The 26,109-nt window shown below is 42.5% G+C and overlaps 2 protein-coding genes across 3 annotated transcripts in view; both read right to left on the bottom strand.

The window, feature by feature from the left end:
• The window catches only part of LOC149302300 (segment polarity protein dishevelled homolog DVL-3), a 35,971-nt gene extending 23,714 nt beyond the window's left edge, over positions 1-12,257 (bottom strand). For both annotated transcript variants that reach the window (XM_089482525.1, XM_089482526.1), the window contains exon 1: positions 12,097-12,257. In XM_089482525.1, coding sequence (XP_089338651.1) covers positions 12,097-12,257 — 161 coding nt within the window. The remainder of the gene's footprint in view (positions 1-12,096) is intronic.
• A 3,581-nt stretch (positions 12,258-15,838) lies between these two features.
• On the bottom strand, positions 15,839-24,772 carry LOC149302299 (translation initiation factor eIF2B subunit epsilon-like). Its single transcript, XM_089482408.1, has 16 exons — positions 24,650-24,772; positions 23,246-23,370; positions 22,957-23,142; positions 22,642-22,819; positions 22,060-22,140; positions 20,716-20,793; positions 20,308-20,620; positions 19,705-19,850; positions 19,458-19,596; positions 19,280-19,381; positions 18,528-18,635; positions 17,766-17,856; positions 17,561-17,684; positions 17,343-17,468; positions 16,009-16,119; positions 15,839-15,898 (listed from the first exon to the last, which is right to left on the bottom strand). Exons 1-16 carry the CDS (start codon positions 24,770-24,772, stop codon positions 15,839-15,841), a joined length of 2,091 nt encoding a protein of 696 aa, XP_089338534.1.
• Between the last annotated feature and the right edge of the window lie 1,337 nt (positions 24,773-26,109).

Genomic DNA, 26,109 nt, shown 5'->3' with positions numbered 1-26,109 from the left:
ATTGTAGTATCACATTAAAAAGGTTATTAACAGGTGAAATCCTAGAAACCAGGTTATTCAGAATAAATACAGCTAGAGTCACGTGACACAGAAGACACAGAGGGGTTGCAAATCTTTACGGACGCAGAAAGACAAACATTCTTCTTTAAGATAGCCAGCAGCTATGTGGTCCAGCTGCCAGATTATCATTAAGCTAAAAAACACGGTGAAAAGGGAATCCCAGTGTATATGGTAACAGCCAGTCTATACCGAGATCAGACCCAGTAAACTGCAGGCATCAAGATGTTGTTACCAAGTCGGAAAAAAAAAACCATCTTAAAAGATTGGGTTTTTGTGCCACTAAGATAAAAGAAACCTTAACAGCATCTTTAGGGATGGTAGAAGTATGTGGTCTGATTGCTCCTTTGGAGTGCGACAAGCTAAGAAATTCACAAGAAGATAAAAAAAGTGGCTTTCTATGCCCTGTCCGAGATGTGCCACAAGTATAATTATTCAGAAAGTGTCCCCACAACTCGTGTCTAGGACGCCCTATTACTGAGAACTCCCACCAAAAAGAACTAAAAATTGTTCCAGTGGAACGCACGCGGTTGCTGTGAAAGCCAAAATCTGTTATTTATAGGTTGCTATAGCTTCACTCTCATCCCCAGTCTACTGAAGAAACTGCTTTCTTGCAAATCAGACCACAAACGTGCTTACTAAGCAAAAGAACCGAGCCCTTGGAAAGTGTTTATCTCGGCAGGAGAGCAGGACTCTTCGAGCTGCACCTGGTTAATAGATGCGCGACTAGGAGCTCCTCCACAACTCGGCCTGGGATTTCAGAGAGAGGAGGCGACTTCACAACGACAGGAATATTCCACCGCCGGAGCGATCTGACCGCTGTGCACGCGCCATCCCTCAGGAAGCCATTATACAGGGCAGCTGCTGGCAAAATTGGTGGCTATGAATAATTAATAGGTTACAAGCGAGATAATGGGAATTTTATCCAACCCTTGGCACACAAGCTTATTTACATATCATACCAGGTAAATAAAGACACAATCGACGATGAAAAGGAGGGTTTTTAAATAGACGTACGCATGCTTTATTTATCCAAAAAGTTAATAGAAATCCAAAGGCAATAACATCAGGTTTTTAATACGTTAAAGTAGATTTACAAACATACTAGACGAGGGGGGGCAAAAGCGAGCCTAAAATTTACGTGTCTGTTTTTTATACTTGGCCCTGGTTAAGAGACTGCGCTGCGGTTACTGTAAATTACTATGTAAAACCTTCATCTCGCATTTCGGAGGACGGTCCCTTTATCCCTATCCCAGTAACATAGAAACGCGTTACGGTGCAGGAGATAAATCACCCCTCGAGAAGGCTGCAAAACTCAGAGCCATGTGGCTTTCAGGCAATTATCAGCACTGCTTTGTGGTCATGAGCGTGACCTCATGATGTAGTGTTGGTATATCCTCCCGTCATTCACTGGCAGTTCTTAATTACATTATACTTAAGGTAACGCTCCGAAACAGAGTTAATTTGAGTACAATATTTTAAAGTCAAACTCTAGGAAGGCACACATGGCCTGTCAGAAAAGAAAGAAAATAAATCAGAAACCCTTAGCTATAGAACTCTGTCTCTTTTCAGCTCCTTCGGTCGCAATTATACACAGAAATCAGTTTAGCTCACAAGCCGGGCCGGAGTAAGCCCACCGTTTCGGCCTTTTTGTATGAATTTGCCATAAACCTAGATTGGGGTACTTGTTATTAATATGTTAACACCCATATGTAAATTGTACAGCGCTGCAGAATATGTTGGCTTTCAAAAATAATAAATAGGGAAACGCTGACCCATAAGAACACGAAACAGATCTTTCCATTTGACATCAATAACAAAACACACCGAAATTACATAGGCCCCTCTAAAGCTAATGAGGAATTAAACAGGCATGTCTTAAAAGAACTTGGTATGTTTTTGCACATGGAACTAGAACCCTTGTGGCTTGTGTGTAATAAAAACAGTTAGAAATGCTCCACTAAAACCAGCTTTAAGCTCATGCAAAATAAAAAATAAAAATGGGATATGAGATATTAGTAAAAACGCGAGCAGCTCCCTGGAACTCAACCTTCATGATAATCTCATATAGAATTTTATTGACACTGGTCAACATCCTATCTAAAGGCTAAAGGAGCTCTTGTGACTTCAACTTCTATTTCCTGTTCAGATGAAAGTCAAACTAATTACAATCCAATTAGTTTTAATTACATTGTAATTTACGTGAAGGCTAGCCATGAAGGTCCAACCTGTGTAAATATCTCGACATGTAGTTAACGTTCCTCTGGTGCTTCCCCCCCCCCCCCTTTTTTCCCAGTTCTTCGTAGAGATCACGCATCTGAAATATTCCGGACGTATGAGAAGAGATTCTTGTCTGCTAGTGGTTAGCGGTCACAAAACTCGCGAGTGGAAAACGTAAGGGATTCCTGCGAAGTGAAGTCCCCTTGTGCTCTCCCACCGTGCGAGACGTTCACATCTGCGGCTGGACGTTCTGCTCGCAGACCTCAAGCAGTCTGGCAGATACCGGGGAGAGGGGGTGCTGCTATGTTACAAGGCAACGGGCCAGCCGCAGATTCCTGCCTGCTTGTAATAGCACTGAGTGAGAAACAGATTCAGTGTGCCCAGCTGTACACGCTAACACTTTCACTGGGAAAGCCGAACAGGTCATGGATCGCCTTGCCACATTCAGATACACGCCACTGACACTTACCTACCAGAAAGTTTGATTTAGCTTCATTAATCTCTCATAAGGCAAGGACTGATCAGATGTACTAAAGTTAGTTTTAGGTGTTTTTAAATCCTCTGTAGCCCTTATAACATGTTAAAACCAACAGATCTAACTGAAAAAAGGGGCTCCTTGTAAACCCCTTGAATGTGGCTACACTAGAGAAAAATACGTTATTGGACAGTACACTGAGGGAGTGAGCCGGTCAGACAGGTGGAAGAACAGATTTTAAGGACGACTTGTACAATATAGCTGTACTTTATAGTAACCAGGTGCAAACAGCTGATTCACCATAGCCACACAAACCCATCATATTGTAATCCCCCCCCTTGTTTTCTTCTTTAAGCAACATTACAGCAGGGAATGCGTAGGGAAATTTGTATAGATGAGAAGAATCTTACGTTTAGAGCGCGTTGCTAATGACAGGCAGGCAAACACTGTGTGCCCTTACAATAAATACAGTTAAGCAGCATCACAGAGGATTAACCATCCGATTGGCCCCAAATGTATTCCGCAGCATGGCAATGACCCCAAACATACAACCAAAGCCATTAGGAATTACCCTGGAAGGGATGGTATGGGCCCAACAGAGCCCTGATCTCTACACGGAGTCTGTGTGGGATTACCGTATTTGCTAGATTATAACACAAGGTTTTTTTTCCGAGCAAATGTTCTGAAAAATACCCCTCGTCTTAGAATCGGGGTCGTCTTATAATTAGACCTCAAATAGAGGTCTGACTATGAGAGTAAGATCCAGATCCCCCGCAGCGCTGCAGGGGACCTGGATCCTCCTGTGTTATGCCCCCCATTTAACCCCCCCCCAAAAAAACAAAACTTACTAGTGCATCTGACTCCCCGGTCTGTACCTGGGGCAGAGTGTAGACGTCTACGCGATTCACGTAGGCAACTTCCGCTGCAGTCGTAAGGAGGTGCGGTTAGCAGCGGGGGCAGACCTTCCATGGCTGTCAGTGAGGAGAGCTCCCCGGACCGGTGGGGGGAATTCGGACAGTCGGAGGGTGTAGATGTCTACCTGCTGCCCCGACTACACACCAGGGAGTCAGAAGCATCAGTAAGTTTGGTGTGTGTGTGTGTGTGTGGGGGGGTGTTAAATGGGGGGCATAAGGCATTTCTGTAGGCAGAGTGCTCTATGAAATGCCTTTTAACCCCCTTAATGCCACCCTGCCTCCAGAAATGCCTTTTTACCCTCTATACGCCACTCTGCCTCCTGAAATGCCTTATACTTCCCTATATGCCACTCTATCCCATAATATGCCTTTTTACCCCCTAAATGCCAGAGTGGCATAGGGGTATAAGGCATTTCTGGAGGCACAGTGGCATATAGGGGGCACAGTGGCATTTAGAGGGTTAAAAGGAATATCATGGGGCACAGTGGCATATAGGGGGTATAAGGCATTTCTGGGGCAGAGTGGCAAGCCTGGGGGCAGATGTGCATAACGGGGGGGGGGGCAGGTTAGGAAATAAAAGGAAATAAAAAAAAAAATTTTTTTCAATCATACCTTTATAATAAAAAAAATAAAAAAAGTTTACATAAATTAACATTTAGTAGTAAAACTTTTTTTCCTATAAGGTCGTCTTATATTCAGGCTCTTTTTTTCCTAAATTAATATTCAGATTTGGGGGGTCGTCTTATAATCGAGCAAATAGGGTACATGGAGTGCGAAGAAACAGAGGCTGCCTACGCTTTCAAGACTATCTAGGTCTGTTATCCAGGCAGAGACTTGGATAGTCTTTGTTCATCAAGATATTTGGAGCAATCTACCAGACAAGTTCTTAAAAAATACCGTGTGCGAGTGTACCTAGAAGAATTGCTGCTGTTTTGAAGGCAAAGATTGATTTGATTTACATTTGTCTTCTGTTCATTCACTTGGCATTTTGCTCAATGATAAAAATAAAACTATGAACATGTCTGTTTTTGAAAGTATTCTTATGCTACAGCATTTATTCGCACCTGCCTAAAACCTTAACACGGTACTATACATAGAGGACGCACGGTTAGATTTGTTTCTTCAGAAAAGGATTTGGCTCTAAACATCCACAAGGTCCTTGGCAAAGTTTAGCCCCTACAGTTTTTGCGTACAGGCAACGACTGGGCGTAACACAGATGTGTTTAAAGACATAACATTTCCCAGATGGAAAACACTTTAGACTTTTTGCCCCACCTGTTTGTCTAATAAAAACTTCAAAACTAAAGCACTCAGACCTATATAGTCACAGCTTCATCCGGTTGATGTCTGGACATACTGGGAATTGGGACTCCTGGTTGGCTTTTTTTGTGGCAAAACAGAAATCTCCAAGTTTTAATTTAAAAATGCAGAAAATGTGAAATGTGTATATATATATATATATATATATACACACACACACACACACACACACACACACACACACACACACACACACAAACACATGTGGTACTAGCGATGCAAAAAAAACCAATTGAGATTAAAACTATAATGAAAAGCAAGAGATGTGTAAGAGGGTAAGTGTGAGAATGTCCCTGACAGGAGGAGGTGGATGGTGTAAAATAGGAGCGCAAGAATTTGCAGCAAAGTCCTGGCCTTTGCATCTCCCACTACACCCCAGGCCACCGTGTCGAGCCTCGACTGCCATATAATGCATATAAGGCATGCTACCTTCAGTCTCTCTCGATCCCCAAGCTATGTATATTAAACAGCTTCACAATGTTCACAACATACAGAATATGAAAACTTATCGGTATACTAAATAAAATGGAAAATGAGTCACTCAGAAAACCTATTTACCGGATTTTACTTATAGGAGAACAAGTTTTAGAAGAATAAATACAAAGTGGGTACCAAGGCCACTTATTTCCACACATCTGCTGAATACACGCTTAGCTCCCCCCGCCGCATACTAATATAAATACGCATCTGGCTGCAGTCCATGTAAAGGAGCCCTGCACTTTTGGCCAGTTGCCTTGGTAACGTTACGCTCCCACAAAGACATCCCAGGAACAATACGTGTTTATATGCAGAAGAGAGGCAACGACAGAAATCCGTTCCATCCGCTACCATTACAGGTGCATAGGATTCCGGTCACTTACGCAATACCAACTCTGTGAATCTACACTTAAATATTGATATATACGATTCGATTGTAGGATAGTATTCTACTAGATGCGGTTAAAATAAGATAGAAACAGCATGGAATATATAACAAAGGTAATACACATTTAAATGGCCAATAGCAGATGTTATAACATGGTCTTTTCACGTAGTAAATGGGGGAGTTCATCTCCTCAGCAGGTCAGTCAGGCATCTGGAGTTCCTTTATTTATTATCTAGTCTATATGAAACATCCAAATGTCACCATAGCAACCGACACACCGACTTCTTCAATGAAATGTATTATTATGGTCAATGGAGGAAAGATCATTCTGTAGCAAAGTTACTTTTCTATAAATAAAAATATTTTTAAAATCTGATGCTTTTTGATGTAGTCCAAGTATCCTTGAGGTTCATGAACACAAAGGGAGAAGATCTAGTACAAATATCCCAGATCGCGTGAGAAGTATCCCCACACAGGCGCTCTCCTCCACCCTTTGTTTCCCCCAGCCTCCGTGCGGGGTTGGCGGAGAAACCGCACAACTGTGGATTATTTCCCACACTGCCTCGCGGCTCTGAAGAGTTGGCACACTGGACAGAAGTGGTCAGAAAAGCAAACAAGTTATATGGGAATATGTGAAGTATGCAGAGGTTTGAGAATATACCCAACGAACTGACATACTCAGCGCCTACTTAAAATAGACCTTTCAAGTGCGAATCCGTGCATGCCAAGTATGGCTAGGTGAACTATGGCTACTAGCATAGCGGTAGCCCGGCCTGATCTAAGCCACACACACAAAGCTGCTGCACAAATCCCTTTACACTCTGCATGTGTGTTTTGGGTCAGATACAGTCCTGACACACAGTCCAAACACCCCAAGCTCACAACGGCTCGCCCTGTCATCATAGCAAGGGCGGCTACAAATATTATATAGCTGCAAAATATCTAACAGTACGTATGGATGAAACAATGCACGCTATTAACGACAGCAAGGTGTCAGACACTTTAAAAGACACCGTCCCACCTACACACGGGGGAAAAAAACACACACACACATAAACCGGATGCTCTAGTATATGGTTTTACCTCTCAGCGTCGCATAAAAAAAATTTCCCTGACAAAATACAAATATGGTCAAAATTCTGGCCAGGATTTTGGTGTAACATTAACACAATGATGATTTTAAAGCATTATGTATAAGATTTATTTTCCAGCAATCTTAAAAACACCTTAAAAAAAGTTTTGTGCAAAAGGACTAGATATTTTCTTGATGTTTTTGGTCTGTTAATCCAAAAACATTTGGATCATGATAACCACATACAAGTCTGGGTCCAAGCTGAATATCAACATGCAGCAACCGGTAGACGTGCCAAGGATCTGTGCAGCCCAACAATCATTCAGCGAGCCACCGTCACAAAGTCACGAAGCCACTAGCTGCAAGCCATCATACTCAGGAGGTCGGCAGGGAGCCATAATTATTTTAGCAGAGGGGGTCCCCACCGCCAGCAGTACAAACATGTCCAACTGCTGGGTTAAAACGTCGAATTGTAAAAACCGTAAAAAGAAAACAAAGTGTATTGCATTGTCTTAAGTCGGAAATATAATTAGATTGTTTTCCATGATAGCTGTAAGGGAGAGGATTTACTGCAGCTCGGCCAGTGGGTGGTCAAAACCACAAATCGTAATGTCCAACAAATGGGTTAAATAAGCCTCACAGAAAGAAACCCGCACACAGGCAGTCACTTCTACTGCGGGAACGGCACAGATGCAGAGAACGGTATCGTAAAAGGCATCGGGTCCCAAGCGATGTTTACTGGTGACTTTGTAACTATTAAGTAGCGGGGGCTCATACCGAACAAAACCTTTAAATAAAAATAAATAAATAAAGCCCAACCAACGTATGTTACAAAAAAAACCACAACAAATTAAATGGTTCCAATCTTGGATAATCCATAAACTGCCCAAAGCACCTTATCGGTTAATCAAAGTATTAGTTAAGTGACTAACTCAGTTGGAGTTGATAACGGGGATGAATTCCGTGGTGTTCCTTTTGCAGAATCCCCCATAAGTGCAGTCGCCCTTTCCAACCCTCCATCAGACGAGTTGATATAATTACCTTCATTCAGCTCCAGCGCAGGCTCCGCAAATGCTGCAGTGGGGGGCTCTGTTCAGACCTCCATGCATACGCTCGGAAAGTGATTTCACACCGCAGAGGAGGGCAGCCGCTGTAGCTACAGGGCTGCAGTTTCAAACTCAGATGTTCTTTTTAATTGGTTTAGAGCAGGCATGTCCAAAGTCCGTCCCGAGGACCAATTGCGGCCCACGTTCCGGACTGATAAGGCCCCCCCCAGATAAGTTGCCCAAATATAGATCAGTTTTTTTGATATTAAAGGCAGAGTAATTTAACACCTGTTTATTATTATTAATTTAACACCTGTGATTTGTCATCCAAGTCACAAAATGAAAAGTATGCAGTTTTCAATAAACTTTTACTTTGCATAAAATAGTTAATTTGCAATTACCGTATTTGCTCGATTATAAGACGACCCCCCAAAATCTGAATATTAATTTAGGAAAAAAAAAAAGGAAAAAGTCTGATTATAACGACCCTATAGGAAAAAAGTTTTACCAATAAATAATAATTCATGTCTATTTTTTTTTTTGTTTTTAATTTCCTTTTATTTACCAACCTGCCCCCAGTTATGCACATCTGCCCCAGGCATGCCTTATACCCTCCTATATGCCACTCTGCCCCATGTTATGCCTTTTAACCCCCTATATGCCACTCTGGCATATAGGGGGTTAAAAGGCATATCATGGGACAGAGTGGCATATAGGGGGACACTTACCCACCCAGACACTAATATACCCACTCAGGCACATCACTCACCGCGATGCCTCAGCAGGCGCTTGCTGCAGCTCCCACGGGATTTCAGCATGACGCTGTGTGACCCCGCTAGGCCCCGCCTCCTCCAGAAAATTGAAGAGGTCTACCGGATCTGCTTTGGGACGGCACAGTGCCGCCGGGTCCTGGTCCTGCAGCAATCTCCCCAACCGGCTCTGCTTCCCCGCAGTGGGTGGGCTATCCCGGGAGCAGGATGCGTGCGTATGCAACCTCGGCTGCTGCCGGCACTTTCGCCGGCGCTTGGTGATAGACGCCGGCAGCAGCTGAGGTTACCATACAGGAGGATCTAGGTCCCCTGCAGCGGTGCGGGGGATCTGGATCTTAGTCTAATAGTCAGACCTCATTTGAGGTCTGATTAGAAGACGAGGGGTATTTTTCAGAGCATTTGCTCTGAAAAAAACCTCGTCTTATAATCGAGCAAATACGGTAATTTTAACGGTTCAAAGAATGTCAGGCACAATGGTCGGCCCTCACACATGTTCACTTCATCAAATCTGGCACTCTTTGAAAAAAGTTTGGACATGCCTGGTTTAGAGTATACACGGTGTACTTCCACATACATTCTTCCACAGAAGAACACCAAACTATCTCTTTAAACACGGTATACACATAGAAGTAGGGGGTTTTAATTACACCATTACACAAGTTCATTTAGTTTATTTGATGGTAAAATGTATGATTTGATTGAATGACAAATATGCTTTTAAGCTCAGCAGTAACATTTTTTAGAACCTATGTTTTTCAGCCCCCCCCCAACTGTTTGATAGCATTTGCTTTGTGTGCATCTGCCTTTCCCATTATGTTAACCTTTACGATGGCAGCAAGTCATATTATATCAAAAGGAATAAAATCTTTATTAAAAAGAAGAAAGAATAGACTCAATCAGGCGCTCACATACAGAGCATGTTTTAGGGCTGTTCAGTCACTATTTGCACCCCAGTGGCAGAGCAAAACTTCATGGAGCCAGTCACAAGTTGCTGCGAATGATTTTTCTTAAAGCAATATTTCACTAATATTCACTGCCAATGGTAGTACCCAGTCTCAATGCCAACATACCATTAATTAGTGTCTACCACTGATATCACAGAGGGATATATTCACCAAGGATGGAGTAGGCAGGATCATCGTGTTGAGTTCCCTGTATAATGCACATTTAAATCCGCGAGACTTACGCAAAGTCACCTCAGGGCCCGAAGCATGCATTACACCGGGACAGCCTTTTATAACGTATAGTTAATTAAGGGCGCTAAAACTACAACTCTTCTTCAAATTACTGTGCCAACGGCTGTTTTAATGAATAAACCCCAAAGTGAGAAACAACAAGGCGTGTCAAAACAATGCAAACCAAAGCACATAACATAACATTAGAGCAACCAAAAGGCAAGCATTCTTTCCAGCTGTTAATTCTGGCTTCTAATACGCGTGATCCATAGATCTCACATCCTCAACTCATAAAACCAGAATATCCACACTAAATTATAAAATGCGTCCATACAAAGCCATATAACGCCAGAAACCAACTTCAAAACAGCATCTGCATTGTGTCTCAACAGAAGCATCATGTGAATCCAATTACCTTCAAATAAAAGTTTACCTGCTTCTCTGGGCATGCGCCGGGTCCTGCAATGCATTTCTAGAGGAGCCCACGCGAGAACGACACCAAATATCCACATGAACTGCTTTCTAACTCACAGAAAGCAAAGCAGCATGAGTAGCAACAGACATTTCAACCATTTGAAGGTGAAATACTGGTGAAAATATTTGCACAGGTTACAAATTATTATAGTTCATTGACACGAACAAGCGACAGCTACCAGCGAACGTCAGGGAAAACAAGTCGCATTGTGTATGTGCAATTATATATATATATATATATATATATATATATATATATATATATATATATAATCACCCCACAATGCGCTTGTGTGTACAAGTTTGCATAAATAAAGGGGGTTTGACCTCATGCTTGAAGTTCATAGCTGCAATAAAATTCTTCTGCTGCATGTGTCGCTATTAATATTAAACATGCTCTCTGAAGCGCACAGAGATAAACCAGTAACGCAGACATGTTGAAGTTAGAAGATTTAACTGCGCACCAAACACCCCTCCCGCTGAGCTCCTGTATACAGAGCACAGGTTTCAATAACAGTAAGCGTTCAACAACATTTGCCACTGTTTACACTGGGAGGGAGACATGGTTACTTTTTCCAAAACTCTTCCCGGGTGTCTGACGCACCAGCACTGCCTTCTGTGGCAATTTTCATTCTCCCTCAGAACAAAGACCTGGGCAGAGCTTCAAGAAATACTTGGGAAAGAAATGGCGAGTGAAGTGAGAGTGCCTTTGTATTTAGGTAATGGCAACAAATGACACAATACCCTTATTACAAAGATCAACAACAGTGAGATCACTAAAGGTTTCTGGTAGATTGGAGAACACAACAATAACACAAGTATCCTGTTATCAGCATCTAGAAGTCACGTACTGAAGCAGAAACCAGGACACTTGGGATTTTAAAATAAGCGGCAGCACTGGAGAGAAACAAGCCCCATTTTTCTGCGATACTTCTACTTTCTGCACACAAGACCTCAACAAGAATGTAATTTCACATTATGAAACCTTAGCCAACATGGGTTTGTTACATTCTGACTTCTGGGGGATACAGCTCCAAACTCCAGTTAAATATAATAAACTTGGCCAGTGTTCTGCATACGTTTGCACAAAATAAAAAAAGTCCACGTGGGCATAACATTGAAAAGCAGAAGTTTTCATTTGACACGTTTGTGCATAAATCCACTAGTAAACATACAAATCATTTGACCTGCACAAAATCAACCCTTTCGGTGTATTGATGGACACGAGACTAAAATCATTAATAAGGATCTCCAACAGCAAGTCACAACATTCTGGCGGTGCTTGGCCATTGTTTCCAGATCAAAAAGCTCATATTGATGTATGTTGCTCCATTACGTAGAAGACGACTCCAGTTCCTAGCAGAGGAGACCAGACGCAGATACCACCTCAATATCTCATCTGACCCTAGCAGCTAGCCTCTGATTTACAGCCTTGTATAACGTACCACAGACAGAACATTCCAAGCGGTGTAATCATTGGGCGCTACATAAACAATAAACGATACTGCCCATTGTTTCATACAACCGAGTCACATAAGGCATTGTCACTTTATACAAAAAGAAGTGTGATAGTAACAAACCAAGTTTCCATGGGCCCCCCACTGAGTAATCAACCTGTGTCTGATCATGCACTACCCAACTAATAATGCAGGGTGGGGGGCAGCTCGAGGAACTGACAGCGATTCCCTGTAGGTTCCCAGTCACTTACCCAAAGTCATCGTCCATGGACTTGAAGAAGAACTTATAGTTGGGTTTGTTAAGGACGCTCTTAAAGTCTCCCAGGGTAACACGTTCTGCGGGCACAGGCAGCTTGACGAGATAGGGGGTCTCCTGCTCATCCAGGTGGTAGATAACCTTGGTCTCCCCCATGGTGGTCCAGTAGGGGAGACGGGAGCACTAAGGGAAGGGGTACTAGATCCAGAAGTAGGGAGGGGCCCAGCCCCTGTAGTTGTCATACAAAGGGGTACATGGGCACAGAGAAGGTACACAAACTATAAAGGCTGACAGGGTGGAATAAAGGGTGGGGGTGAGAGTGGAGCGTAAGCTTGAATGTGAGCTAGGTTTGGTAACGAGATAGTCAGTCGGGCCCTAAGGGGAAAGGGGAGAGTTAGGGAAGGGGCTCTAGATACGAGTAAAGGGTGGAGGAGACAGTCCAAGCTGTATGTGTGTATGCATTCGGGGGGGGGGGGGTAGGCAATAAACACTTTAGTGTGTGTGGCCTGTCAGTCTCTGCCTCACACTGAGTGTCCTCCACTCTTGTCTCACTCCCTCGCTTCCCTCTTGCTGTCTCGGAGCCTCCTGTGGCGCATTGGACCTCTCAGGGCCTGTCCTCACTTGTCCGGGCTCTAGTCCCAGCCGGTATCTCGAGCTGTTTCTGTCACTCGGTGTCCGTCTCTCCGGAGCTGCGCATGTGCACAAAACAGCCCCTGCTGAGAACCTCTACACATGCGCCAAAATAAGACAACCCCTAAAAGGAAGCGCAGCCCTCGTCACGTGACTGTGTATCGTAGCGCCCGGATATCCGCTAAGCCGCAGCGGTCGTTTCGAGATGCCAGGCCCTGAGTGACGTCATCTTGTCAGGTGACTGAATTATTTCGTGGAATTATGGTAGCCTACGTGCGGAGGCTGTGCTGTATTATTGAATACACATTTAATAAACAGCCCCATTCACAAGATCCCTCTATTTGTCCTAAATGTATGTATATGCTTACATATAGTATGCATCCAGACCGGGGGACCGTGTATTGGACCGCGCATTAAACTTTCAATTAAATTATCTTTATTATCAGATTATTAAATATCTAATACCTATGCAATACCTATGGAAGCAGTTATTAATACATAAATGGGGTCAGAGCACTAACAGAAAGTATTCAAAGGAGGCCATTGTGAGCCTGTTCCATAAATAAAATCTGATATATGGATATTAGCTGTACACTAAACACAGGGAATGCCCAGTGGGCTTCTCTAATTTTAAGATCTTGGGCCAATACCAGACTTTGTTTTTTCTTTTTGTGTCAAATATTGCCACCGGTCCAGAGTATAGCAAGGGCACACTTACGTCCTGACTGGATCCTTTCTGCGCCTTGGGTCTCCGCAATTTCCTCTGGAGAATTTGAAAAATAGCGTGCGTTGTGTGCTTCCTGACAAATGCACTTTGGCCCCTGTATTATTTGGCTAGGCCTCACCCCACATGATGTAAGGATGCCAGTCCTTCCTTGGGTTATAGAGAATTAGACAGCATTTCTTGTTGGTGGTGGATGAGTAGAAAAATTGCGCAGTTAATACAGTGAGGGATTTAAGCACAGAAGCCTATGGGACCGTTATGAGATCAAGGATCACGGAAAGATCAGCATGTAGAAAACAGCGGCGGAGCAGACTGGCTAAATGGATCTTAGCAAATCCGTCTCGACATGGGGTAGCTAACCAAGAAGTGCCCCACACCCCTGCAGCTTTACTAGGCACCCATATTATATCCAATTAAATAGAAGGGTTGTTCCTCTCCACTGCGGTGTTTTCATAGTGAGGTATTTGGCAACATTTTCAATTATCTTCCTGTCCTCCTTAGTTTATTACATTATATTCCAATTATTCATATAGCACCAGCACATTCCGTATAGTGAAAGTATTCCGTCCTGGGTGCCGGCACCATGGCTGGGAGTCCTACTAGGTCCTGGCTCAAGGCAGCCCTATCAGTACTATAATTATATATATATATATATATTATATCCAAAAATATCCAGAATTCATAGGAAGCCTCTCAATCCTTAGGGCTGTTCTCAGGATCTGCAGGACCTTTTTAGGAACAAGCAGGCGATGTGACCTTGACCCAAAGAGAGGGGTAAGCAGTGACATTGCAGCACCCAGGATGGAAGCCTCACTAAACCCTTCCCCAAGACAATCCTTCTTGTCAATCCTGCTTCAATGATAGGGGATAGCCGTTAAAAAATAAGCCCCATGAATGCGCGTCTCATAATGTGTATTGTACCAATGTTCTATGGATTCTGGGCGTTCCCTGGAATGTTTGTAACAAGTGCAAACATATACGTTCTATTTCACATCACACCGCTTGTGTGCCTGCCTCACCGATGCTTCGGAACATTACCGGTATTTTACCTTCAACACTGTAGCTAAAGAGCTACAGAAGCAGAGGTAGTGGCGTAGCACCATTTAACAATCGGATTTCGATTAGGAAAAAATACCTGTCAGTTGCAAAATGTGCCGCTTTTTCCTTCCAACAAATCCTATTGTTGGCGGCCAAAAGAAGAAATCCCTGCTGCATAGCTCGTAGGAAGGTACAAACAATTAAATGTGGTGTTAATTATTAGTAATAATTAATAATAAAATACACAAAAAGATTAAAGGATGGTATGGACACTGCCTATAATATTAAAGGAACAGTTTAATATCCTACGCAGCCTCCCCAAATAAAATGGATATTAGAGTACTTTGCATTATTTATTTATAAAAGACAATAACTTTTAGGAGAAGCTGCAATTTCAGAGCTACAGTGCGTCGACCATCTCTACGTTCCAATTTTGAGGACGATCCCACTGAAATTAATGGGGCAATTCCATGTGTGTGGGTTGGGGTCTTACTAGGCCCCTTGGAATTTGTGTACAGCTAAACACTCAAAAAGGCTGCTTGTGATGTATATTGTGCGCACTCGCAAGCTGGAGGTGTGTTTGGCTGAACTCATAAATTGCAAGCCAACGAGATGGGGAAATAGTGCAACTGGAGGGTGTCCTGTTAAATGCCTCCATGCATTTGCAAGGGGGGGGTTGCTACTACATGCATATAATGGCTCCACCATCCCTTGAAGTAGAAACCTAGAATTGTAACGCAACCATTAAACCTTGCGGTCTTGTTTTCTTACATTACATGGGTGCAGGTATAGGGAACCAACTTGTGTACTATCAGAGAGTGAACACATCAGCCACATCAATATACTCTTTATTTGATCCCTGAAATAAATATTTGCATTCTCATACACGGCAGTCTGTGCAGTGAAACATCCTTCCAGCAGCTTCCTATAAGTTGATCCCTCTCCCACGGAGACATGCATACAAGCTGTCTCCGAACACATGGAGAGGAGGCCGAAGCAAAGATATCTGTTTACTTGTAGAGGCCAACTCCAAGTCCCTCTAGTACACAAAGCAGTGATTGCTCGGTAGTTATGTTATCATAAAGCTGCCTTATGTAACAATAATTATGTTCTACCATATGGTGTGGAATAGTCAAGTCATTAGTAGCATGGAAGAGGTCCGTTAAGCTTCTACAATTCATGGAAGGAGACCACAGTTCCAGATTTTAATGGCAGTGGAGATGTCCTCAGGATGTTTTTCTCAAATTACAGTTGAAGGGATATGTTAGCACTTTTAAGCATACTCAAGGATTACCCAACGGGAACCTAGTAAAGTGAAGGGCAAGCAGGAGCCACCTCTTCTACATCACTCATCTTCTGAAGATTCCTCTTCAGCTTCTTCCAACCACTGGATAAACTTCTGAAGCTTTGGGAAAAATAGGTTAGAAAAGGCTGTTAAACCACATCACAAAAAAATCTGAGGATACTTGCGACTAGGTAACTAGAAATATATCGAAGGGTCGTCTTTGCCCTTACCACTTGTCTCTTACGCAGTTGGCGACCCTTTTCAGTGATATCGGTCTTTGAAAACCAACGAAGAATCATCTCCTCTGCTATCACATCTTGCTGGTAGAAACCCATAAGCACCTATATGTTGCAGAGAAAGATCTGTTAACGCGAGTTCACACAGAACAAGACAAATCAGATATCCTAGACCCGTTCATCATTACCGTACTAGCACATCGTCTCTATAACCATATGCTTAAAGGTAACCCTTACTTCTACTGCCTTATAACACATACAAAAATTGTGATTAAACCAGGGCTTGACAAACTCCAGGCGCATGGTCGCCATGACAACTGGCACCCAGGGTTTTGCACGACAAGGGGGTTAGCACTCGCCCGGACCGCTCCCTCTGCTGGCTGAGGTAGCAGTGGCACGGTAGCTCACTACGAGGTGAGAGAGGGATGGAATATTAACATGATTCGACGCATGTGTTTACGCATGTATTTATCAATTCTTTATTAAACGGATTATCATTAATATATTTGCTAAATATTTAATCTATTAAGAATGCACATATTTCTTAATTATGATATATATTGGTATGTATTATGGGGACTTGATGATGGTGGAGTAGCACCTTAGACAGAAAGGAAGGAGGAGACTTTAAATGAATGAATTCATTTTTTGCTGGCTCCTAGATCCAAACCAAAATGTGTCAACCCCTGGTTTAAAATATTAACAAAGACTTAATTAAAGGTGTTGCTAGCCAGTCATCTAGACAACAATGTCAGATGAACCGCTATTGTGTAATTGTCCCGAAAAATCACACTGGCTGTTACATTGTGTTTCTTAAGATGACAGTCTAAACCTAGTTTGCCAAGTGTCCCTTCCAATTTCATCTAATCATGGCCTTTTTAGTAGGTACTGATCCCATCAATTTAAGCAGGCATGATGGGCTGACATTAACCCAGAGAAAACATTGGGAGTGCCGACAGTGATGTACCCAGAAAGCTTTTACTACTATGAGAGTCAACCCTCTCATTGAAAACTAAGCCTCTTATTCAATGATTGTGATATCTGGTAAGCCTCCCAACCGGTTAGCGACACTAAAGGAAGGGGACGATTTACCATGTAAGTATATACACTCGCCAACCTATATCGTTCACCAAAACATTGTTTACAGTCTGAATCTACTGTCCCTTAGAAACATCTGTCAACATCTGTCCTCATGTACCACTTTATATCTTGTAGTGTGTCTGTTTTTACCCACTGCTCTGTATAATGTTGTGGAATACGTTGTAAATCTGCACTGTAAAAAAATGTAACAAGCAAAGATATATCTTAAACGACAACTTCTGCCGTACCTTTGCAATAGCAGCCCACAAAGTTTCATGGTCCAGGAAGAACTCCTCAATAGCTCCCAGACAACAAAGATGGTCTGAGGCCCGCTTTACGTAGTTCTTAAATACTGGGGTCCATCTCTTGAGAAGCTGACGACAAATAAGGGGAGGGGGGTTAGAGCAAGTGCATGTGGAAGCCATAACTATTCATAGGTTAGAGAAATGTAGTACATAAAACTCACTGGGAGCAGGTTAGCGCAATAGGGGTTAACGTCAAGTATTCCGTCGAGCTGTTGCATTGGGAATTCCAGGACCACTTTACAGAGAACCTGCATGACCTCTACAAGGGAGATATTATAGGCATACCTATCGGAAAATAAATACAAGTTGCACGTGAATAGCAGATCAACATACACTAGTAGCCCATCCAAAATTATTTTCACTCACTTGAGGGAGTTAATTTCTAACACCAGATTGTCACATGAAATGTTCTCCTCCACTCCTCTCTGCAACGTTCCCAAAACCTCATTCTGGAAAACTTGAACAGAAAGACATCTGTATTAGTTTAAGCAGGAGAGTCGAGTGTGACCTTTCCTTGTGATGAACCTCAAAACCACAGCTTTCTTGTATGTTACTGTACTGGGCCAGTTCACAGAGAGTGCTGCGGGACTGATGAGCACCCCAAATATCACCTGAGACGTCCATAAGATTTATTTCATTTATCACATAACTACTCTGTTTCCATGTGTTCTGGACAGCCACCGTACACAGAATATTCAACGACTGTGTAGCATAACAGATCAAATTATCATTGTGAGAGATACGAAAAGGACAGGTGACTGAGCCCCCCCCTACTAGAATCCAAAATAATATTCCACATGGAGCTTACTTCTACTACCTTCAGCTACTTATTTGTTCCTCTCCGAGTCTATATACTTGACGGTATCAAGGAAGCAATTTTTCTGAAAATACAATACTTAACGATCTCAGGGGCACTTTGAACCAGTTAGATGCTGTAAGTTTAAAGGTTATTGTGAGCAACAGCATCTCTTAAAGAATGAACATTTTTACATAAATATTTTTGCACATATGTTCCCTGAAGCAATATGATTCATTACTATATAAAACTTACAACAATTACTCAGCTGGTGAAAAACCACGTGGTGCTACACAGGCCATTGCAATGGCTCTGTGACGGGATATAGTTACCTTTAATATCGTCAAACTGGGGGGAGGCTGTACGACTATCCATCTGCTCGGACCCTGCACTTATCTCACTCTCACCATCGCTGATCTCTTCGGTGGTCAGAGTCAATCCTGCAAAAGAACGACGGATAAATATCGCATACAAAGGAAGTACGACCGTTACAGAAGACAGTTTCCAATTGCTGTAAGATCATTTTTAAGGGAACATGTAAATGTCTCTCGGACCAAAGGTAAGATACGATCACAGCTTCTATTTATGTTAGATTTATTGCTGGAGAGGACAACGCAACATACAGCATTTACAGGCAGTATTAGAAAGGAGAGTTAGAGACCTATTGCAAGCTCTAGGCCATCCATACATGTACACACATACACATTTTCTAATATTATATGGAATATACACACACCTGTATGTATAACCACAACTATCTTTTTTAAATTGTGCTGCTCTACATTTAGCTGGCTACACTATACACAACGTACACATACTAATTTTAATATTACATACAGACAAAATGATACAAATATTTAGACCCTGAACTATCTTCTTCACACAAAGCAATTTCACATGCAGGACCGGGTCGAGTCATATCGAGTCATATCGCAGTATGCGTACGCTGAATGGAATCCACCTAGCATGACCAACAACTCCCAAGGTGACATGACTTTCGATTAGAGCATATCTAACTTAATTCTTCTAAACAACTTCTGGCATCTTTCAGACATTCTTCCCTCTGAGGCCTGTCACTACTTACCCCACAAACTCCTCTGCAGCTCGTTTTCTTCATCTTCTGTAATTTCTGAAGCTTTCCACACATAACCCTGACCCTCTGATCCAACTTCATCTTTGTTAAATCCTGCAATCACAAGGTGTTATTTAACACTCGGACCCCATCACAAAAATCTGCGCAATAACACGTTATGCCCCGTTACCTTTGACCTTTGATCGCTCTATTTCTTTGCCCTGTCCTGCATCATCGCTGAATTCATCATCATCATCGTCATCCTCATCAGGATGATGCAGAGAAATCACCGTATTCTCTGGGATCTGCAAGTTGGGGCCCACAACAACCTGGAGATCAAAGAACAGAATACACAATTATAACACAAAGGTTGTGACTTGTCATCTTGAACAATATATAACTCAATCAGTAATAATAATAATGATTTTCACCATTACCTTGGAGGTCAGGACACAGTGTGGATTTATCTGCACCTTTTCTTTCACAAGAACGTCATTGCAAATGATTGAATTTTTGATTGTAACATCATCTTCAATGTGAACCCCATCCCAGATATACACATTCTCCAAAATCACTCTGTCCCCTGTCAAGAAAATCATAAAAAAGGGTAGCAGCAATATTCCAGTTTGTGTGGGGTCTTTCAACATTGAGGACATTGAGGCCTATTAACAATTGATTCCGTTTTTAGCCTCATCCCGGTTCTGTTTAACATTACGGTTCTATACAAGCTCTTCTGAGAGATCAGTGTTTTCTAACAGAGTATTTATTTACAAATAGTTTCTGAAAACATATATTTGTGTTTAGTGGAGTAAAGAGTGGTTAAAACAAACAAATGGTGCCAGAACTAGGTAGTTTTTCTAACTTCTTGTTTTATCTCTCACAATACAACATGCGTTCTCCATAAAGCCTGTTCATCACAAGAAAATGCAGCAAAGACCTTCAGATGATACTTTTCTGCACTTACAGTAGTTCTGATCACTTTTATAAAAAGTTATTTTGTCTACCTCCAATGCCCAGCATCCTCCGTGGTTTTCTCTTACCAATGTTGCAGTTCCGTCCGATGGTGGCATTTCTGATGCTGCACTTCGCACCAATTGTCGTTTGTCTGCCGATCAACACGTTTTCTTGCAGACTGCTGCCGTGGCCTCTACTGACTTCTGACCCTCGATATATGTTGTGACGGGAGTGGGTGTAGATCTGGTCAGTTTGATCTGTGAAGTTGGTTTCAGGGGTGATGGGGTACAGCCAGCGACACAGAATGTCAGAGGTGACAGCTTCATACATCAAGAGGTTGGAAACACGCGCACCATACTCTTCCTGAGTCACATGAAGGTGGATCTGATTCCCCAAGATCTGAATATATGAATGTAAATTATTTACACTGTAAGCAAAATATAGAAGAATGACAAATCCAAATACCACTCCAAATCTCACTACAGACACCTCACCTCTTCATTCACTAAAAGGCCACGGACAAAGTCATCCCTTGTTTGATAATCAAAGTTATCTGTAAACAGTTCTGCAACCTGTGAGGAAAGGAGATGGACAGAGAACATAAAGAAAGTGGACCACAAAATAAGTACCGTATTTGCTCAATTATAAGACGACCCCCCAAATCTGAATATTAATTTAGGAAAAAAAGAAAAAGCCTGAATATAAGACGACCCTATAGGAAAAAAGTTTGACCAGTAAATGTTAACTCATGTAAACTATTTTTTTTTTTTTTTTAATAAAAGCTATGATTGATTATAATAGTTTGGTTTTATTTCCTTCTATTTTCCAACCTGCCCCCAAGTTATGCACATCTGCCCCAGAAATGCCTTATACCCCCTATATGCCACTGTGCCCCATGATATGCCTTTTAACCCTCTAAATGCCACTGTGCCCCATGATATGCCTTTTAACCCTATATGCCACTGTGCCCCATGATATGCCTTTTGAACCCCTATGTGCCACTCTGCCTCCAGAAATGCCTTATACCACTATATGCCACTCTGGCATTAAGGGGGTTAAAAGGCATATTATGGGGAAGAGTGGCATATAGGGAGGTTTAAGGCATTCAGGAGGCAGAGTGGCGTATAGAGGGTTAATAAGGCATTTCTGGAGGCAGAGTGGCATTAAGGGGGTTAAAAGGCATTTCACAGAGCACTCTGCCTCCAGAAACGCCTTATGCCCCGCATTTAACACTCCCCCGGCCCCCCCCAAAACTTACCGGCACTTCTGACTTCCCTGTCATGTAGCCGGGGCAGCGTGTAGATTCCACGCACTTACACTGCAGCCGGAAGGAGGCGTGGCTAGCAGCGGGGGTTGTCTGCGTCCGTCGCGCAGACCTTCCCCGGCTGTCAGAGATCAGAGTTCCCCACACCGGTGCCGGTGCCGCTACACACCGGGGACTCAGAAGTACAGGAGGATCCAGGTCCCCTGCAGGTGCGGGGGATCTGGATCTTAGTCGTCTCATAGTCAGACCTATTTGAGGTCTGATTATAAGACGACCCCGATTATAAGACGAGGGGTATTTTTCAGAGCATTTGCTCTGAAAAAAACCTTGTCTTATAATCGAGCAAATACGGTATATGCTAGAAACAGCCATGCAGTGAGTTTGAAGGTGAAATTAACTAAAAAGTAACAGCTTTTCTAATGGCCCATATGGTTCTGTACAAGATGGCAGAGTGCGGTTAGCGGTTTTATCCCTTCTCTGGGCAATGAATTGTATTAAATTCAGAGAGTAGATCCTGGTAGTTATTATGTGGGATACAGTGAAGCAGTTGGTAAAACGTCCTCTCGTAACTTACCTGTGGAGAACAGATGCTGATGTGACAATCCAGCAAATCACGGCGCAGCTCAATTTCATCAGTCTTACTCTGGAAAATGCTCTGTAAATAAATAAAGCAATTAAAAAAATAGAACTAAAATGCACTTAACAGAACTCTGGCTCTACCCGCGTTAGAGAACATAGAGGTTGTATTCAATAACATGCAAGTTCACAGGATAATGGAACCTTTCTACTGTTAACTACCGACCTCCTTGAGTAACTCCTCCACAAAGGTCCCTGCATAAAATCCCATAGGGCAACTATGACTAGACAGCTAAAAATATATTTTTCCTCACCTTAATCTAGGCCTGGGCAATTGAAACGTTATTCTTGGACATCTCATGCTTTTGGTGTTTCAACAATTAAAATGAATTATAATTACAGAAATATCACTAAGTAGCAAAGTCCAACTACCCTGTTGACATGGTGGAAAACTAACTGTCGCGTTCTCCTCTTCAACTAAGAGGATATCGATGAACAAACAAATATATACATAGTTATTGGTTCTCTAGGATAAGAATAATGTAATCAGTTATGGTAGGAAGAAGAGAAGCACACCTACCATTGGAAAATGATAACGCTTCATCTCCTGGCTCTTCTGAAAAAGCAGCACTCTGTTTGTCTTGCTATCCATAGCAATGATAACATCGTCCTCTTGACAACGTGTGTGATGACCAGGAGAAGACTCTTTCAGAATCATGGTCATAACGGACACATTCTTCTCCAGTTTTCGTCGTGTTCTAGAAAACAAGTTGAAAAGGGAAAGGGTATTCAACATGGAAAGGGAAACCGCGACAAAAATACATGCTCATTAACATCCCATCCTCTCTGGTTGGGACATTTCTCCACAACATACACAAAGGGTTCTCTCATTTACCTATGTGCTTCCAAGGCTGTTTCAATATTGATGTTGGACACGACATCTCCAGTGACTAAAATGAAATCTGATCTCAGTAGGGATTTGGCATCAACATCCCTCAGGACATCTCCAAGAGAGCGATAGAGTTCAGATGTCACCACACGAACCACATTGGAGCTGGTTGGTCTGCACCATTTGGATTTCCTACAGCAGACAAAAGTTGAGGTACAAATTCATTTACTGCACGTACTACACGCCAGTGCCCAACTGCCAACCACAAGATGGTTTATATAAAACCTCTACTCACCTCAGATGTTCTTTTATCTCATTCGCCATCCAGCAGCAGAACACAAATGTTTCCTTCGCTCCATTGGCTGCGAGAAATTCCAGAGTGTAATCTATTAGAGCCACATTGGCTAATGGAAGAAGAGCCTGCGGCCAATAGTCAGGGACATAGAACATTGTTAATTATGGGCCAAATGAAAAAGGAATAAAGCACAGTCAGCAGAAATACTTAAATAAACCAATCAAGCCTAATAGCGCAAGTTGTTCTGTATTAGGTTACAATTTTCAAGAATTGGGTGTTATACTTTGTAATTATATATATATAAATATATATATATATATATAGCCAAACCTATGAATCCCCAGAATGTATCAACAGACAACGCAAATAATCTTCCTGTGGAATTACCAAAGCTGTTGCATTCAACGACCATGGAAGGAGCAAAGAAGTAATCCAAGGGCGGAACTCTCTCTGCCTTTACATTTGGTTGTATGTTATTCCATTCTTCCTCTAAAGCCATGCGTAGAATTTGAAAATGTTGCATTCAAATTTTTGGTTTAAACTGAGATCGTGGGGGGGGGGGGCGGGGTGACATTATTTATTTAAATTCCTGTCCTGAAGTTATCTGTCTTCTCCTTACCCCACCATATCAAATGCTGGTAGAGATAACAGGGAAGAATAGTCAGTCATTTGTTGAGAAAAAGGAAGTAAAGTTGGCTGCTCCCATAGTCCACAGGGTTCTGATATACTTCTGAATATACTTCTGGCTTTTTATTTGTGTCCACCGTTACATACGATTATACAATAACATACTAAAGGTTATAATCATAACAATGAGCCGAGACTCTTGAAATGTTAACCCTTTAATAGGCCATCATGAAGATTCTATGCTGTGACTCGCCAAATGTGTTACCCAAACGGCTCCAATACGGAAACTCTGACTTGCCATAATTTCAAGACACACTTAATCGAGTCACCTGCATTCAAGCAGGTATATCAGCCATAATTTGCTGGTTGACAGTCTTATATTATGATGACAACAGTGAAGAATGGGGAGGAGTCAGATCCAGGCTGTGCCACCCTGAGTGTTCCCAGGTACACTTAGAATACAGAACCGACACCGTTCACGGGCGATATCACGGTGCTGCTCTAGGTCATAATAAAGAATAAAACAGGAATAGCAACAGGGATACATCGATAACGCTACAGCTGGCTGAGAATTGTGGGATCGGTAGTCCGCGATAAGAGAAGTACCACATGGCGCGCACATCGCCGTTCACACGTTAGACGTAAATGCTATACACTATATGTATATGGATTTAGGAGGCTTGTATTACCATAGGGTTCAAACTTCAGCACTCATCCACTCCTAAGCACCATTCACCTACTGTAACAGCCAGCCTAATCAATTTGTACCGCGCTCACCCGCGGCCGATCCTTGGTGATAGGATAGAACCTCCGGTTGAAGCTGTCAGCTATCAGAACAGCCTGTAAAGGAAGCTGCTCATCCTCTGCCGGTGCGCCTCGTTTCCCGACCCGCGAAGCCATGACATGAAGGTTCACAACGCGTGCTGGCAGTCCCTCTGCGGACACCGTCCACACAGTGCAGGAACATCGTGTACGGTGGCCAGGTGGGGCCACAATAGTGAGCGCGACATCTGCTTCAGAAAGCGTTCTTGCTATCCCAGTTTCTTTAATATGTGCGCGTATATTGCGCTGGTTGGATAATTCATGTTAGTGTTTGCCTGCTTTGTTCTTCCATTGAGTTACCAATACATATCACCGATAGATGAAGTCATTTAACTGGCTGTGATGTAAGTGGAATTATTCAAATAGCTTTATTAATGTATCAAACTTCTTGGGAAGATCAGTGCACTTTATTTCCCTATCCTTACGTGCCTGTTTCGTGGAAGCTCAAACCGTAAGATTTGTCTATAGAACTACATGTGTATTTAAAGAGCAATAAATCGCTTCTCAATTAATTGATCGAAGTATAATAAATTGTTACTTTCAAAAGAAGCCAAAGTAGTTTTTTAATGTCTCCAAAATGTTGAGGTGACAGTGTTTGCTTGCAGACAGGTGTATTCCAACAGGAGATACACAATATATTTGCTATCAGAGAAGTCAGCATTATTTTAAAGGTTTCCTAGCACTTTAAGCTATTTGCAGATATATAGTCAAATCAGGTATCCATCACATGTTATAATAGTAGAAACATTTGATTCTACTATTATGTCAAGTGAGTGTGTATGGTGTTAGAGTGCATGTGTGTTAATGTATGGTCTTGAAGAGTGTGTATATGTATGGTGTCAGCATTCATGTGTGTTAGTCTATGCTGTTAGCATGTGTGTGAGCATGGAGTTGGAGTGTGTGGGTTTTAGCATATGGTGTTAGCATGTGTTTGTGTCAGCATATGGCATGTGAGGGCTGAGCCTAGAGTTAGCTGCACCTAGGAGAGGGAGAGCTTGTGTGTATACATGTGCTGTTAGTGAGCTTGTGTGTTAGTATGTGTGCATGTTATTTATGGGGGAGGGGACCAAATAATTGCTGCACCTATTCACCAGTATCCCTAAGGTCATGTACACTGTGACGTATTCTGGGTTACGCTGACTAAGCCTAGGGCAGAAGGTCCGAGGAAGTGGTACTCCCCCTGATTGCCAAACCAGGGAGGCAGATATCCCTATTGGGCAATCAGGGTCCCCCATATCCCGCTACTCAATGGGTCAGTTAGAAGGCACCCCATGCCTTTAATACATGGAGCACAGGGATATGATGTCATATGCAGGCATACCATGGCTTAAAGGCACAGTGAGTCTTTACAGCAGTACGGACTCCGACGAGGAGGGGGCAACTGGGGTAAATGCATTGTTGCGTGTACACATGCA

This window comes from Sceloporus occidentalis, unplaced genomic scaffold, assembly GCF_023333645.1.
Source record: "Sceloporus occidentalis isolate IW3139 unplaced genomic scaffold, rSceOcc1.0.p SCAF_19, whole genome shotgun sequence".
Taxonomy (NCBI): domain Eukaryota; kingdom Metazoa; phylum Chordata; class Lepidosauria; order Squamata; family Phrynosomatidae; genus Sceloporus; species Sceloporus occidentalis.
This window is presented reverse-complemented; position numbering and strand designations above follow the sequence as displayed.

What these genes read in the sequence shown, in the direction of transcription:
- LOC149302299 (XM_089482408.1), bottom strand. Translation starts at nt 24,772, where the DNA reads ATGGCTTCGCGGGTCGGGAAACGAGGCGCACCGGCAGAGGATGAGCAG. An exon ending in GAGATAAAAGAACATCTGAG is followed by an intron (nt 23,143 to 23,245) that starts GTGAGTAGAGGT and finishes TGTCTGCTGTAG; the next exon opens with GAAATCCAAATGGTGCAGAC. An exon ending in GCCTTTTAGTGAATGAAGAG is followed by an intron (nt 20,621 to 20,715) that starts GTGAGGTGTCTG and finishes TCATATATTCAG; the next exon opens with ATCTTGGGGAATCAGATCCA.